Below are 16929 nucleotides of genomic sequence, written 5' to 3'. Positions count from 1 at the left end.
AAAATTATTATAGGCATACATTTATTTTTATTCTATTAGAAAAAAAAAATTTAATTAAAAATAGGATGATATCAATGAAAGCAAGAAAGAAAGAAAGAAAGTAAAAAAGAAATGAAGAAAGAAAGAAAGAAAGAAAGATGGTAGTCGATACGAGCAACCATGGAATCGATGGAGTCAAGAGGGTATTTGTTAAAGTGGACGCGTCTATAGACGAGCGGGGAAGAGGGTAGAAGATAGGAGCGTGTCCAGTTTTTATGTGAACGCTAAAGGACTCTCTTCGATCGTGTTTGCGAGGATCACGTCGATGTGTTTCTACCTTCGATACGTTCAGGGTTGTACTTGGATGATCGATCTCTAACGTAAAGATATCAATTTAGTAAAAATGAAAATACTATATACGATTCTTAATCCAACCCTTTTTAACAACTTAAAGAAGAGACCTTTCTAAACGGATGTGTAAGTAACGAACACGAAACGGGGGTGGCTTTGACATATGCTGACATTTCACTTTGTTGAGGTAAAAGGGATGGATCTCTTGAATGAAAAATGTAATTTACACTTTGCGTGTTAGCTCAAAAAATAAGGGGTGACAACGACAAATACTATAACCCCTTCATAATAATTATAATACTTCGTATTATTTAAAAAAAAGTTTTATAACGTAATTGTTAGATTTTATTTTATTTGACAAGAATAACAAGAACAGTATTAGTTAGATACGTTATGCAAAAATTTACTAATTTTTCAAATTAGAAAACATTGATTAAATATTGTAAAAAATTATCAATCCACGCATACACACTTTTCAAAACTATCAGGCAACAATTCAATTTAGGCTTATATAATTAAAGAAAATTTGAAAATACGTCATTGGGTTTGCAAGTTTTGAGCTTAACGCAAAAACAATGATTTTTTTCGGTCAAATGAACTTTTATTTACAAAAGAAAAAAGAAAATAGTTTTTGTTTGTTAATATTCAAAACATTTCAATTTACACACTTATGTAAATTAACTATATTATTTTTATATTTTTTCAAATTAAAATAATTTAATATCCAATGATTGAGTAGTAGCAAGTTTTAGCCTAACTCAGCCCAATTATCTCTAACGATATTTTTCCATTAGTACAATTAGTTCACTTAATTATATCTAATAGGAAGAACTTTGAGTAAATAGAAATAATTCAATGAGATAGTAAACGCCCCCTTTTTCCCTTAGAATTAGAAAATACAATTGAGATGGAAGTTGGCCACTCCCAGGGCGGTGGGCGATTACTAAAAGGGTTAATGAGCAATTAGCAGAGCGCAAACTCCTCTATCTTTATCCCTGTCCTTCTCTTTCTTCTGGAAGGAGACGCCACCCACTCGACTTGTAATTAACGATGGGGTGGGGGGTGGGGATTGGGATAGGAGTGGGGAGCGTAGATGCTCCAACCACGAGAGAAGAAAGTTCTTTAAAGGAAGATAGAGAAAGGGAAGAAGAATTTTCTTTCTCTTTCTTTTGTCTGAGAGGGTTAGGTTAGAATTGGTACGAGAAAGAAAGAAAGAAATAAAGAAATAAAGAAAGAAATAAAAGGAGGAGTGAGAGAGAGAGACTTTAGGGGTGAGGCGGTGCCGATACGTTTTCCTTCGAGGGGGTGCGAGAATCCGCGCCTGCGCTTTTCGATTAATTACGGAGAGGGTTGCCAATCGGAAGAAAACACCACCAAAGTCCGACCCTCGGCGCGCAAACGCGCTAATGATAATTACTGACCAACGAACTAACGGCTCTCTCTCTTGGCGGACCAATCGGAGGATGCTGCGGGATAGCAAAAGAAATAGAAAGAAGAATAAGATGTCGAAGGGTCGTCGTACCGAGTTACGAGAACGATTATACTTTTTTTTCCTATTTTCTTTCGGGATATTTCTCAGGTTCCTATATTAATTAGTAATTTCTTTTTTTTTCTTTTAAATGTCTATTATATAAATGAATTATTCACAAGGCAAATTTCGGTTTTAGAATGTTTTTCTTTTGTTTGCGTAAATTACGATGCGAAATTATTTGAGAGATTGATGTTTATATTTTTATAATTTAAAATAAATGTCGTATAATATAAATTTGTTTCGAGTTTACGTTTTAAGGTGGGGAAGGTGGGATTTATAATCGATTTGGCAAATGAATAAATCAAATATTCACGATTGAGAAGTAAAAATTGTACGAGAGAAAATGATAAAAGACGGTGTTTCATCAATTATATTATTATATTGAATGATTATAATTGAATTTTCTCTCTTCCGTCTTATATTGATTTTTTCTTTTTTCCATCTCACGTTCCCATATTTTGTCACCGAGGAGACACACAGATGTTGATTGTGTACCGTCATAGAGTCTAAATCATCGACTTATTCGACTATAAGTTGGTAACAGGACGGCTTTTACCCTCCGTCAAGCTCGTCAGAGATAATCGGCGTAATTTTTCCCCGACAACATTTATTCCTGACGACGAGGACGTTGCTTCCGGAAAATGAGCGATTCGTGTAAAAGAAAAAAAAAAAAGAAAAAGAAAGAAACAGTCGAGGCCCGATTCCCACGCGATACGGAATTACACACGTGGCTTCTGTTCGCTCATTAAAATCATATTTACCTCTTTCCTTATACCTTGAGACACACAACGACAAAGAGACAGCGACAACATGATGTCCATATCCGGATTGTCACGACGATGAGATAAAAGCATTCAATGAAACTGCACCTCTTCTACCGCGTCCTAAACGAAAGAAACTTTTCTTTCAGACGTGGTTTTACACCATCAGGTAGGTAGGAGGTTCGGCAACGATTCGTCATAATCATGAGAAAATCGAAGATAGAAATGATGATCTATCTAACGTTTTGCGATCATTGATTTTGTGCAAGAAAGAGAGGCCATTTATCAACTTGAAAAAGATAAAATAATTCTTTGGTCCATGAGGTTAAAAGAGAAAGAAGACGAAGACGAAGAAGAGGAAGAAGAAGAAGCAAAAGATGAAGGGAAAAGAATAGAAAGATGAGAAAGAGGAGAAGGAGGAGGAGGAGGAGGAGGAAGAAGAGGATGAGAAAAGCGAAAGAGAAGGTAGAAGAGAAAAAGCATAAAGCTGGATTCCACAGGAATAGGGCAAATAAGGGGCTCGAATCAAGGCCCTCGAATCAAGGATGGGGGATCGCATTCGTATGCAGTATGCATTCGGCGGAGATATTAAGGACAAAGCTAAGATTCCTGTCACCCTTCGCTCGCTTTCTTCGGACTTTAAAAAGGGAGCTTCAGCGGTGAAGAGACAGGGAGGTAACAGGTGGCGTGCGGGACTAAACGGACTCCTCTCTTCATCCCGAGTGCCTTCAAGCCACTTCGGCATCCTCCAACCCTCCCCTCCCTCCCCTTCCCTCCTCACCCCCTTCCTCATCCTCCCTGCAACGCCGGAGATCAAGACAAAAACTGGCTATCGAGCCATCCCGTCTGCTCTCGCAAACCTTTGCAGAATTTCTCTCTCTCTCTTTCTCTCTCTCCCTCTCTCTCTTTCTTTGTATCTTTCATTTTCTTTTCGTTGATTTGACTTAGACGATTACGTGTCACTTTTACGTCTCTTTTCTAAATTCTCGAATGTTGAATGAATATTTGGTATTTTATCTTCAATATATCATTTATTCGGTTTAATATATTTGATATTGTAATATGGGTAGGGTTGCATATTTATTATGATCGAAAATGTATAAAAATATTGATCCAATAAACAGGAAATCTTTTTTTTCTAACTTTTATTGAACATATGAAAAAGAGAAAAATATGTAAAGAACAAGACAAAGTATGATAGAAGAAAAAAGGTAAGAAGGAAGGAAGGAAGGAAGGAAGATTTGGTAGAATCGATTCTTTACGAAAGAGAGTGGATAAATTACAAAAGCAAAGGACGACTCGAGACGATTATTGCAGTAGTAGTATAGTAGACAGACAGACTAGTAATTACCGAGGTTTCTCTGAAAGCAAACGATACCTTTAACAACCGAATTTGCATCGAGATACCGATCAGACGGAGAGTGTAAAATAAGGATTCCTCGAAGTAAGAGAGACTACCCAACCCAACGGGAGGAGGAGATTTTAGATTTCCGTTGGGCAATTAGCGGTAATAACGACGTTGGTCTACGGTTTTCGAGTGGGATTGTATGTATTTCTCTTTCGATCGATGTTAATTGACATTGGTAGAGTCGAGTATAAATGCAGAAATCACTGAATTCAACCAAGGAAACATCAAGAAAGCAGAAAGAAAAAGAGAGAGAGAGAGAGAGAGAGAGAGAGAGAAAGAAAAAGGAGCAATCACCTGCCTTTTCTTTTTTCCTAACCGTCTAAAATTACCAAGCAAATTTTGTTTTCAAGGTTCGACATGGATTTGTAAACGGAATGGTTGCATACGGGGTGTTGTATTTTAATAGAAATTTTTGACGAAAATATTACGAAACATGTATAAACGTTGTTGTTAGAAATATCCGAGAATAAAACGGTGAAATCAATCGAGATTTTTAAACTTAATTAAATCCACGTGTGTATTTTGTAACATAAATTTCAAACATATTTTTCTTCAAAATAAAGACAATTTATTCGTAAAAATTCGTATGAACAAATTGTATTCTAGATGTTTTTATTTTACATACAATTAATTTTTCGTTCTTTGCTTGCTTGCACCACCAATTGCAGGACACCCAGTACATTTGATCGATCGATCTTCTCTTTCTCTTTTCATCCTTAACGTTAATTCGTCCTTCTCGTTCCACTTTGATATATATATATATATATCTATCTTTTTCTAAAGAGAGAAAGAAGCAGCACTTTGATGGAGGACATCTCGCCGCTAATTATGATTAATTTGCGAGAGCCCGCGGTCTTCGAAGCCAGCAAGCTAACCAACCAACCAACCAACCAACCAACCAGCCAGCCAGGAGTCACGTGAGAAAGAAAGAAAATGAAGGCGAAGAAGAGAAGCTGGAGAGGATCAACCACGAGAGAACGTAATTAATACTCTCAGCAGGAGCGCGTTGTAACGTCATGCGTACGTCATCCAGGTGACTCTTCTGTCGTTGTTCGTTTTCACCGTGAATTACCCTTTCTTATTTCTGACTGTTACTTTTGACTTTTGCCTATCGAGAACTATCCTCTCTTTCTCTCTCTCCTTCTCTTTCTTTCTTTTTCGATCTAACTCATTTTTTGTTTAAATACAAGTAACAAGTAAACGCATACATTTTACTCGAATAAGGATTCGGTAAAAGGATTTAAAAAGAATTGAAATAAATTTGATAGCTTTTCAATCCGTACAATTGACGAATGAAATATTTTCTCGATCGTACTAATTTAATTTATTTATATCTGTTTTTTTCTTTATTTCCTTTAGATACCAGTAGACGAACTTAGATAAAAGATAAATACGATTGACTCGAATAAAGAAGATGCAGATTTAATAGCTTCAAACCGAACCGAATTAACGAATCAAATGATCTCTCTCTCTTTCTCTCTAATTAATTTAACAAATTTTTTTTTATATACGAGAACAAAAATAGACAGAAAAAAATTGAAAGTAAATCTGTAAGAAGCATTTAACACTTTAGTAAGTAAGATAAAGAATTTGTAAAAGGATTTAGACGTAGAACTTCGATCCGAACGATTAACGAAAGAACGAACGATCCCGTACCCGCCTAGTAGCCAGAACCACCATAGCCACGGTGGATTTTAATAAACGGACGAGGCTGCTGGTGCTGCTGCGGAGGTGTTTCGCATGGTAGCTGGCAGGACGACGCGCCTCGAGAAGAGGTTAATCACCCGCGTTGGATTTTAATAAACGGTTCGAGGGCAAACAAAGCTGGCCATCAATAACCGTGGCTCTTTCTTTCTTTCTTTCTTTCTCTTCCCCTCCCACCCTCTCTTCCTTCCCCATTTGTTTTCCATCTCTCTCTTTCTCTTTCTTTCTTACTCTTTACCTTCTCACTGCGGACCACCTCGCCAGGTGAGATGGAAAGAGAGAAGAGGAATGAGAAAGAAAATAAAAGAGAAAGAGAGAGAAGGTACCACTCTACGGACGGTGAAGTGAACGGGGAAGAGGAAGGGCAGGGAAGGGCAGGGAAGGGGGAAAGGGAAAGGAAACGGGCATGGCAGGGCCTTTGCCACCAGCTTGTCGAGACTATACGGACAGTGAGATAGGCGGAGATCGTATCTCCGTGGTTATTAATTAACTGGCGAGAAGGGAAGGCCCCCTTTCATCACCTCGCAAACGATCCTACCTTTGGTAGGTCTTGCTCTTGCTCTAGCCTTAGGATATACCGAAACTACTTCAACCAATATCTTCTCTACAAACGTAGTTTTTATTATCAAACTTTCGTCATCATATAGGTTATAGAATTTTGTTAGAAAATACGTTACTTGATTCTTAACAAAATATTATTATTTCATTTTAAAATTGTATTCGTGTTGTTTTTATCGATAATGATCACGCGAAGGAATTACGTTTTTTTCTTCTTCTTCTTCTTTTTGTTATACTTTGGGTACAAATATAATTTTGTTCATCGACGAAAGAAGAAGAAGAAGAAGAAGAAGAATTAGTAGTGGGAAGAGTTAATTTAGAGATTGTTCAATCATTTTGTTATTCTTTTTTCCTGTGTTGTTTTCTTGTTTGAAGGGTTAATAATTATACTTTTTAGGTTCAAAGGACTTACCCATTGATGGAGGTGCGACTGATGAACCAAGAGAGGGCCGATCTCGCCAACGAATGCCAAGCTTGCAGTGGTAAAGATTCAGACCTCTCGGTGGATCTCATCAAGAAAATCTCGGTGGCTTCATCCGGCTGGTCCCGGCAGGGACCCGCACCCAATGGAACCCATAGCTTTAGCAAATCGTCTCGGATCTTGCTGCTGTCTACCTTGTACCACTGCGAAGAAACATCAACGTCATTCGATTCTCGTTCCCTTTCACTTCGTTCTTCTCTTTATGTTTATTTAAATTTCTTTTTTTTTTAGCAAGGATTATTCAAAAAAAATAAAATATATTTTTATTATACAATTATTTTAATTTCTATTTTTTTATTTGTAAATGAATTAAATGTTCGAAGAGATTCGTATAATAATTATTCTTGGAGGTAGACAAGTCCAATATGTTTGATTATGGCCATCAGGGGATACACGCAAAAAAAAAAAAGACAAAAGAATAAATAAACCAAAAATCATGAAATAAATGTGAAAGCAAATTTTTCGTATCGCAATTGAACATGACAAAAAGTGACAACACAAAATGAACATAAAATAATATCTGATAATCATTTTAGTCTTACGAACGTGTCAGACCTGTCTGCTTTCTAGAGTTTCAGGAATAATAATATCTCATCGTTATATCGACTTTGATAACGTCGATATTTTCTTAGACGAGACACCTTTTCGTAGTGAGAGACGTCGCGAAGGCAATTACGTGTATCTTTCTCTCTCAAGCATCAGCACAAGCACAAGCAGCAGTACCAGCAGCAACAGCAACAGCAGTCTACTCGAAAGGAGCATCAAGCTGTTCAAGAAAGAGAGAGACAGATATCCGATTTCACCGTCAGCTTCCGAGAATGAGAACCAATTACTTGGCCGGAGGCATTAAGGAATCGATCTAATTTGCGCGGGGTAAGCTTCTCTTCTCTCTTAATGGCGCGAGCCGCACGATGAAATTATACGAAAATGTAATCAAGGGGCTTTTTGTCTCGTTTCGCTTCGAGGGCAGGGGCGTAATTAGGAATGCTTTTGCGCCTCGCGACGGGGGACACTTGTTGCTCTTTCTCTTTTTCTTTTACCTCTTCTTCTTCTTCTTCTTTTTTTATTTTTGTTTCGTTTCTTTTTTTTCTTTTTATATCTTCTTTCATGTCTTTCGTCTTGCCGCGCGTGTCCTTCTTCGTGGCCATTCACAGACAGGGAACGTCTGAAGGTGGAAGGTAAAAGGATGAATGAAAAAAAATTAGAAGAAGAAGAAGGGAAAGAGGAGGAGGAGGAAGAGGAGGAGGAAGAAGAAGGAGCAGGCCACAGAAGGAGAGTAATTAACACCATGGCCGGCCAGGTGCACCGGTCTAAGAAGTCGTTTATGGGTCGCTCGGCAGCGCTAAGCCCGCCACGCCAAGCCACCGACCATCAATTAGATTCTCTAATTAAAACAGTCCGCCTCTGCAGACCACGGAGAATTAACTGTGACGAATGCGATACTCCGATTGGTCGACAATCCACTACGAGAAACGTCCTGTCGATTGCTTTCTCTTATTCTCTCTCTCTCGTTTCTTTTTTATTTTATGTGTTTTTTGTTTTAATTTAATTATAAGATCAAATCGATAGATAATAGGTAATCGTAATGCTTTTCCTTCCTAGTACGGTTAAAAAAGAAAAAAAAAAAAGAAATTGATTAAAACATTTCCGCGTGATTATTATTCGTCTAATTAATGTTATATTGATCGTTCGTATTCTTTATTATTCTATTATTATTTTTGTTGTTGTACTTAATTAATCGTCTACGTGGGAGGAAAGGAAGCAATAAAAGAAAAGAAATTGATTAAAAAAAAATTTCCAATCGGATTCGTCTCTGATTGAAATTGACAATGAAAAATACTCTCTTGTTAGATGATAGGAGAGAGAAGACTCAGGAATCTTGATTTTTTCGTCGATCCGATCGATGGTAGTAATAGTTTGAAGATAAAAAGATCTCCCAACGGGGAAGCAAAAGGATTTTAATTACGAACGGCAGCGTGTCGCTAATTCCAGCCTGTCTTCCAGGTCTTCTCTCCTCTATCGTTCGTCGCACCTTGATTCGATGTTTTCGCCATTTTTTGTTTGTTTTGTTTATTCTCTCTCTCTTTCTCTTTCTCTCTTTCTTTCTCTCATGGAGAATTACAAATGGCTACCGACGTGGTCGCGCGCTGCCGGACAGCATTCCTCTTTCTGTCATTAGTGGCAACTTTCCGTGGCGCTGAGTAACGAAAGAAAGAAAGAAAGAAAGAAAGAGAGAGAGAGAAAGAGAGAGGGTGAGAAGGGAAGAAATCGTTTTGTAAGAAGAGAAAACGAGAGAGACAATCTCAACGTCTTTACGCACCTTCCTTCTTATAGTGTTCATATAGAAACGTATGTGTATGTGTGTATGTGTGTATAGTCTTCTCTCGTCCGATCCTCTCGCACTCTCGTAGAACGAGTAGCCAACTCGGAAATCACAGCCATCTAAATCAACGTCTCTCACCGGACTCCGACGACTTCGCTTCAAATGACTACCGATCTTTGCGTAGCTTCTCACTTTACTCTTCTGTCCCTCACGATGCGACAAGTTTAACTTCGCACCGATGCGATCAATTTCTTCTCATTTCTGTTAGAGCAATCTCAATGAAAGAATTTTTATTTATTAGACTTTATTGGAAAAAAGAAAAAAAAACAGCAATACGATCAATTTAAAACTTTACAAATTTTATCATCGTAATTTGCTTAACGCGTTTTTACCGTGGTTTTCATTCTTTTTAATTCACATACATTTAATTAAATAATATTTTTAGATCGATAGACAAATCGAGAATATAAAACACGTGTACAATTATTATAATTATATTTTGCATTCGTTTTACTTTTTTATATATATAAGATAACGGGTCGTGCGCGTATTACCTTACACAGTTGTCGTACTTGAAATTATTTTCAAAAAATTTGTATCGAAACACTTTGATACTCTACAGGTTACGATATATAAGTTACCGAATTCTTTTATTTTTGTTTTTTTCCATATAAAACATATATTTATCGTATAAGAAAGATCTCGAGAGAATGTATAACCGCGTTGGATACATAAAATAATTATTCTACCATAGTATTTTTTTTTTTAAAAAAAGTCAACAGATAGAGAGAATCATCGAGCCATCTAAGGAGCGCGAAGAAACCAGTCGTAAGGAACGAAAGAGGAGAATTGTGGATAAAAGGGGGAGGATAAAGATGAGGAAGAGCATGAACAGTAAAAGAAGGTGGAAGAAGAGGAGAAAGAGGAGAAGACGGTGTGGGGGGAGGGGGGATGGTGGTGGTGGAAGACGACGAGGACGAACGATCGACTTTTATCCCGAGATCGGACGAGTTCTTGCCGTGTTGCAAATAGTTACGTTTCGGTGGATCAAGAGCACGTTTCATGAATAACGAGTTCGTTAGGATTTCTAACATTTCAAACGCATCTTATCTTGGATGCGAACGAAAGAAACGAGGGTTCCGGTCCCTCTATGTCGTTCGTGTGGAGAACGCGAAGAGAACTCGCTCGAATATTAAATCATCCTATAAAGAGAAAGAGAGAGAGAGAGAGAGAACTATAGTTATATATATCCGAAGCTTTGTTCCTTCTTTTTAATATATATGTATATATGTATGCATGTACATACATACATAATCGATCGTAGAGTATACATATGTTCGATGTCTTCCATACGACACGAAATAAATCATGATTTTTTTTTCTTCTTCTTCTTCTTCTTCTTCTTCTTCTCCGTATATTTGTGTGTGTACGTAATTTTTGTATTTATCTAATTTTTTATTTTAATTATTGGTAGCTTAATTTTTACTCTTACAATTTATACTCTTTCTTTTTTTTATATAAATATACTTAATATATTATATCATATTAATATATATATATATATATATATATTAGGGATTTATTATGAAATATACGCGAATGGAATGGTAAATTTTAAACCTAAAGAAATAATTAAATTAAAAAAAAAGTAAAATAAACGTCCTTTTGTTGTTGTTATTAAAACTCATAAACTTGCATATATTTTTTATTATCGAGATAGTTCAATTTTGTGTCGAGTATTAAATTCTATATTGAAAATTTACTTTGAAATCTATTCACTCTCCGTACTTCGAAAGTAAAAATTGTTACTTACGTGTCGTTTGGGGATTTTCTTTTCTCTCGAAAGATATTACGATTAATTATTAACGAAACAAAGTTTTGGTTAACATAAATGGGAAGGAAAAAAAACAAAATATTATTACTAACCTACAATTTTTCGTTGTTTTATTTTGGGGACGTTTCGAGGAATAGGCACGTGTAAACTGAGAGCATAAAATGGCTAAGTCGTTTTTTTTTTTTTTTTTTTTTAAAAAAGAACGACGTCTTTGGAGTTTATGCTTTCCGCGAGGAATACTGGGGATGTTTGGTCGGTCGTACGTCGAGCTCTTTGGATTCCAAAGCCGTGTAGGATCGCGAGTCAAACGCATTCTCTTCTTCCTTAGGCCATTATGCTATTGCTGCGGGTGGTGCCGAGTGTGAAACGACGATAGTCTTGTTAGGGGGTTGGAAAATGAGATTCGACGTTCTCGTATAAAAAAAGGCTTCATCGAATACGATTCAAATATGATTTTCAATTCGTTTTGATCATCACCATCATCATCATTGATAATATCATTTCTACTAAAAATTTACTTCTAGGTTATATTCGAAATTTTCTATCTAATTTAATTAATGTTCTTTTTCCCTTTTTTTGTTTTTTTTTTGTTGATCACATACACGTAAGCGAGTTATTCATAATTTTACTCTAAACAACAATATGAAATCATACGCTCATTTGTGTTACATAAATTGGAGATTTAATAAAATATTTACTATTTCGAATTGAATTATTTAAATTAAAAGAAAAGAAAATGATAAAGAAGTGCATGGCACGTGAAATAATTTAAAAAAAAATTAAATACAAAAGCAAATTACTTCTCAAACATCCCCTAGAGTTTCACAATACTAAAACTCAAACAAAGTTAAGATCCTACAAAAGATTTGGATTATCCAGCATTAACGTTGTAATAAGAAAGAAAGAAAAGTAAGAAGAAAAAAAAAGAAAAGAATATAATTCAAAGAGAAAATAAAGGAAGAAAAGAGAGAGAGAATAAAAAAAAATAAAAAGATAAACATTCAGGTTGGAGGTCGAGTTCCCTTTTAAAAAATCAATCCCACCATAGACGCGGGGAAGAAGAAAGATAGTGGTGGGGGAACTGGGATTGGGTATAGGGGTGGGTGGTTGGTTGGTTGGTTGGTCGCACCCTCGTCGAAGCGTTTTCCCCTTTGTCTCGAAATCTCGTATAAAACGTCGTTCTGCTTATCTCGAGGGGCTTTTTCTCGCGTCAAACCAACGTTGAATGCATTCTTTCTATCGCGAGAGAAACAAAACTCGGCGGACGAGAAGAAAGAAGAAGAAATAGAAATAGAACAAGATTCGTAAGGTGGTGGAAGAAGTTGAAGGAAAGTAAAGGAGGATGAGGAAGAGATGAAAAATAAAAAGAGTGATTCCCTTTTTAGAGAGGAGGGATCATGCGAACGGAACGAAGAAGAAGAAGACGAAGAAGAAGAAGAAGAAAAAGAAGAAGAAAGTCTTGGGGCGGTAAAATGGGCTGATTGGAAAAAGCGTTGAGGGTGTAACTAACCGTGAGAGGAGAGAGAGAGAGAGAGAGAGAGAGAGAGAGAGAGAGAGAGAGAGTGAGCGAAGTTTAGAGATCTGCGATAGATCTACGAGATCTACGAGATCGACGATATCCAACTAACGAGCTACCTTGCGCCTAGAATATCACTTCGTTTGTGCCAAAAGAAAAATGAAAGAAAGAAAGAAAGGAAGCAAGAAAGAAAGTAAGAAAGAAGAGGACAACGAGAGAAGTAAAGAAAGAAAGAGAGTATGGGTGGGGAGGGGATGGAAGGGTTAACCGAAAGAGAAAGATGGATAGATTGATAGAGAAAAATAGATGGAAAGAGAGAGGTAAGGTGGGAGGGGGTTTTGATGGAGAGACAGAAATAAGGAAAGAAAGATTTAATTTTTTTTTCCTCGTTCATTGGTCGCGGTTGTTCATTATCGAGAAATTCTTATAGGTTTCATTCACCATCGTCTTTCTCTATCTTTTTACACGACTTCTTCTTCTTCTTCTTCTACTTCTTCTTTTTCTTCTTCTTAGAGCGAGCCGCAAGACCGATCGTGCGTGAAAACACGTGCGAGAAACGCTTCTTTTTTTTCCTTTTTCTACTCTTTCTTTATCTTTATTGTAGATACTTATCAATTATGTATTTTGATATACAGGTACTTAGTTAAATATTGAAACTATCAGATTAGATAAAAAACAAAAGATATATCTTAGATACCTTTATTTCTTTCATTAATAAATTGAATGATTAAATTAATGTAATATATATATATATATTTTTTTTTTTGGAGTATATTTCAAATTGACAGAAGTGGTTAAGAGAGACGATTCGATTTAAATAAAATTAATTATAATTATAAAAATATATAATGAAAACAAGGAAATATAAAAAAGATATCGTTGGAATTAAGAAGATTCACGTTTTCAGTGTAAATTTTTGTGTGTTATTTGAAATAAATTTAATTCTCCGAGCAAGACACGGGTCAAAGGTTTCGAGACTCGAGATAAAACGAGATTAGCGTATCTACCAGCTATCTATCCGTCCGTTCATATCTACATGTATCTTCTTATCTACCTGTCTCTAAACTCCTCTCTTCTTCTCTGTCTTTCAAACACTAGACTTACGCCATACCCTTGAGGAATATTTTGCAAGAAAAAGAAAGAAAGAGAGAGAGAGAGAGAGAGAGAGAGAGAGAGAAAGAGAGTCGATAACGATCCTCGTTCAACCTCGGGGCTATGTTATCCGATATGTATAGAACCGTGCGAAATAACTTGCAAATTACAAAGCTTGTGTCAGAAGAGGCACAGCACGTTTTCAATTTTTATTTTTCTATCATACTTTTGTGCTCTCTTGACTAGAGACCCTTCTCCTTCCTCTTATTCTTCTTCTTTTTCTTATTTTTACAATATTCCTTGAAACAAGCTCGTCTATTCTAATCATCCGATCGCATATTGTCATAAGTTTAATATCAAAATCATATTACCTTATAAATATTTTAACATTTCATCAATAAATCCCGTGTTAACTGAACAAAATTATCCTACATATTGTATTTAAGATTTTGTTGTTATTTACATTAAAATAATACGTTTGAAATATTGTATAAAAATAATCGAATTTTTATTAGAAACAAATTAGAGTTGTTTTAAAAATATGAAGAAAAATATTTCGATTTTTCTTCTATCTTTCTCTGTCTCTCGTTGTCTTTAAAAAATAAAAATCATTAATAAAATTATTTTAATTTTCAATGAAAAAAAAATACATAAAACACATCAAACCAAATAATAAAAAGAGAAAAAAAAGAAATCACATAAAAGATATACACTTAATTCTCTTTTTTAAACAACCGGTATCATTCTGTAAGAATAAAGACATAAATACGAAACGTACGCCAGTTCGTGTCTACCACGTTGTGGAAGAATCAGTTTTTCGATTAGTCGTAACCGGTCTTCTGGATGGGTATCTACTAAGTATTTAAGTATATAAATACATTATATACATACATATGTAAACATACGAATATAAACGCCAGAAGGATTCAATCAAATCGTATCGGTAGATTAAAAAAAAGATCCCTTTTGGATATACACACTACTGGCCAAAAAGTTTACAGTCAATTGCTAATTTTTCTAAAAATCGAACACACTGACATATTTACAAACGATATATCATTATTATTTCAAATATTACCAAGTACATAATGTGTTTCAAGAATTTTCAGTATTTTTTTTATGTCCATAATACTCTTATACACTTTTTACAACACTTCAAATGAACTATCCTATCGGAGACACCTTTGCATAAAATCAATCTATAAAAAGAATAATACAAAATGAGAAACATATTATTCGTAAGTTTTAAATGAATAAATTTACCTTGGCTGCTTTAAAAGAATTCATTTTTTTTCCTTATAAAAAATTAAGTTTCATTGAATTGACGCAATAATTTCTAACTTTTTGTGGTATATCGTTGAAATATCAAAATTGACGAGATTCTATCTTCGTGATATTCTCTGGTTGTGAGGAAGAGGAAGCGTGAAGAATAAAAGGCTTAGACTTGCGTTAAATTTTGTTGTAACTCACTTGAAGGCGTATCGATAGACTCTTTTTTCATCGTCATCTTCCTTCAATCTTTATATTATCTTTTTCTGCAGGTCACGATAACGGTTATTTTAACCATGAACGTTCGTTCCTCTCAAAAGGCAAAGTAGTTAATGAATATCGTTCAACGACATTATTTACATTGTCATTTAGCGGCTGCCATGCGTGTCGACTGTGATTACGGGAACGTGTTTATCGTATAAACGCGATCTATCTCTTCGACCGGTTATCATACATCGATCAAACAAGGATGCTGCGAGATCGACCGATTTTACTCTGACGTTAGTATATTATTCATCTTTTTTGCACATTTATTTATAGTTTTATTTTTTTTTATCGACAACACTTGGTAGATAAGCAAGTATTACTTACAAGATGAACGAATACTGTGAAATATATTTTTCTTTTATTTTCTTTTTTTATCCTTCTGTCAATCAAATATCGATCTTTTAATAATCATCACATTTTTTGTGTACTAACAAAAAGTATTATTTCTATTTATAAGAGAGTACAAAATATATCAAAAGAAATGAATGAATTAATAAATAAATAAAGTGTGTTGATATAGGCATAGCTAGAAAAAGTTAAGAGAAGAAATATTTGAAAATATGATTAGTTTGAATTACTAATAAGAAAAAAAAGTGTTAAATATCACGATATCGTAATTATTATCAAATTTCTTACTTTCAACGCTAACGATAAGTATCATTTTTTTAATTGTAAGAGTACAAAATATATATTGGCAGATAATCTAATTGATTAATTAATACATTAACTTGTGTGGTATACAAGTAACTGGAAAAAGTTAAGAGAGAGAAAATATTTATAGAGTTTGTAAGTGAGCCTGAGAAGTGAGAAAGAGAGAAAGAGAGAGAGAGTGAGAGTAAAAGAAGGGAATGAGAAGAGTAGAAACCGAAAAAGCATAGGCGAGTAAAAATAAGAGTAAGATGCTTTCCCCTCAGGAGTCTCATCCATCAGTCACTTAATATTTCAAAGCAGCGCCCTGTGCCGCATCCGAAGCATCTCTCTCTCTCTCTCTCTCTCATATACAAAGATAGGACGCAGTAGGAAGCAGCTGACGTGGGTCCTCCTTTCCTCTTGACGCCATTTTTAAAAGCTTAAAACATACGCGCTTTTTGGACCTTTTCGTTTTTTTTTCCTTCTCGCGCGAGTTACTTGCTTAGGGATATTAGACGAAGGATTCGGAAGGGTCTCGGCAGTCTCTTTTCCGAAAAAGGGGGAGAAAAGAAACGACGACTACTCGTCGAAGAAGATTTTTAGGCATGAGAAAAGAAGAAGAAGAAGAGGAGAAGGGGGAGAAGGGGGAAGAGAACGACAAAGAAGAGCGTCGATTTCAACGTGGAAACCCTCCAAGCTCTAACCTTCGCACGAATTTCAAATTTCTTCTTCTTCTTCTTCCTTTACCTTTTTCTTTTTCAATCCTTAGACACCTCCCCGACGACGAAATGCGTCTTCTCATATCCGCGAGAATCCGCTCAGTGACGCCCACGCGACGCGGTCGACCTTTCGAATCGATTTACGCGCACCGTCGAAGAAAGTGCCTTCGTAACGTTCCAGATAAAGAGGGTTATTGTTTTTCTATGCTCGACTTGGAAGAAGGGAAGAAGAAGAAGAAAGAAGAGGTAGAAGTTTTACGAAAGTATCTTGATCTATCTATCTATCGATCGATTGATCGATAGATCGATCCTCGGATCTATAAAATCCATACGGTCCACTGCTGTTTCCTTTTATATTCGTACGATGCCAAACACTTCAACTAAGTTTCACTCTAGTCCTTTTTTTTCTTTATTCGAGATAAAGTTTTTAATAAGTTTCCATCTCTTCGTTCAACGTTCCTATCGCACCTAACAACACACACATACACACGTAAGGGTATATAAAT

At 35.6% G+C, this 16929-nt stretch overlaps 1 protein-coding gene across 2 annotated transcripts in view; it reads right to left on the bottom strand.

The window, feature by feature from the left end:
• The window catches only part of LOC106785647 (methyltransferase-like protein 9), a 33323-nt gene that overhangs the window by 12308 nt on the left and 4086 nt on the right, over positions 1-16929 (bottom strand). For both annotated transcript variants that reach the window (XR_001381552.1, XM_014746284.1), the window contains exon 2: positions 6705-6916. Coding sequence is in view for 1 of the 2 variants with exons in the window: in XM_014746284.1 (XP_014601770.1) it covers positions 6705-6916 (212 nt within the window). In the remaining variant the exon portion in view is untranslated. The remainder of the gene's footprint in view (positions 1-6704; positions 6917-16929) is intronic.

The sequence above is a fragment of the Polistes canadensis genome, unplaced genomic scaffold (genome assembly GCF_001313835.1).
Source record: "Polistes canadensis isolate GaletaPanama2010 unplaced genomic scaffold, ASM131383v1 scaffold_54, whole genome shotgun sequence".
Lineage (NCBI taxonomy): Eukaryota > Metazoa > Arthropoda > Insecta > Hymenoptera > Vespidae > Polistes > Polistes canadensis.
This window is presented reverse-complemented; position numbering and strand designations above follow the sequence as displayed.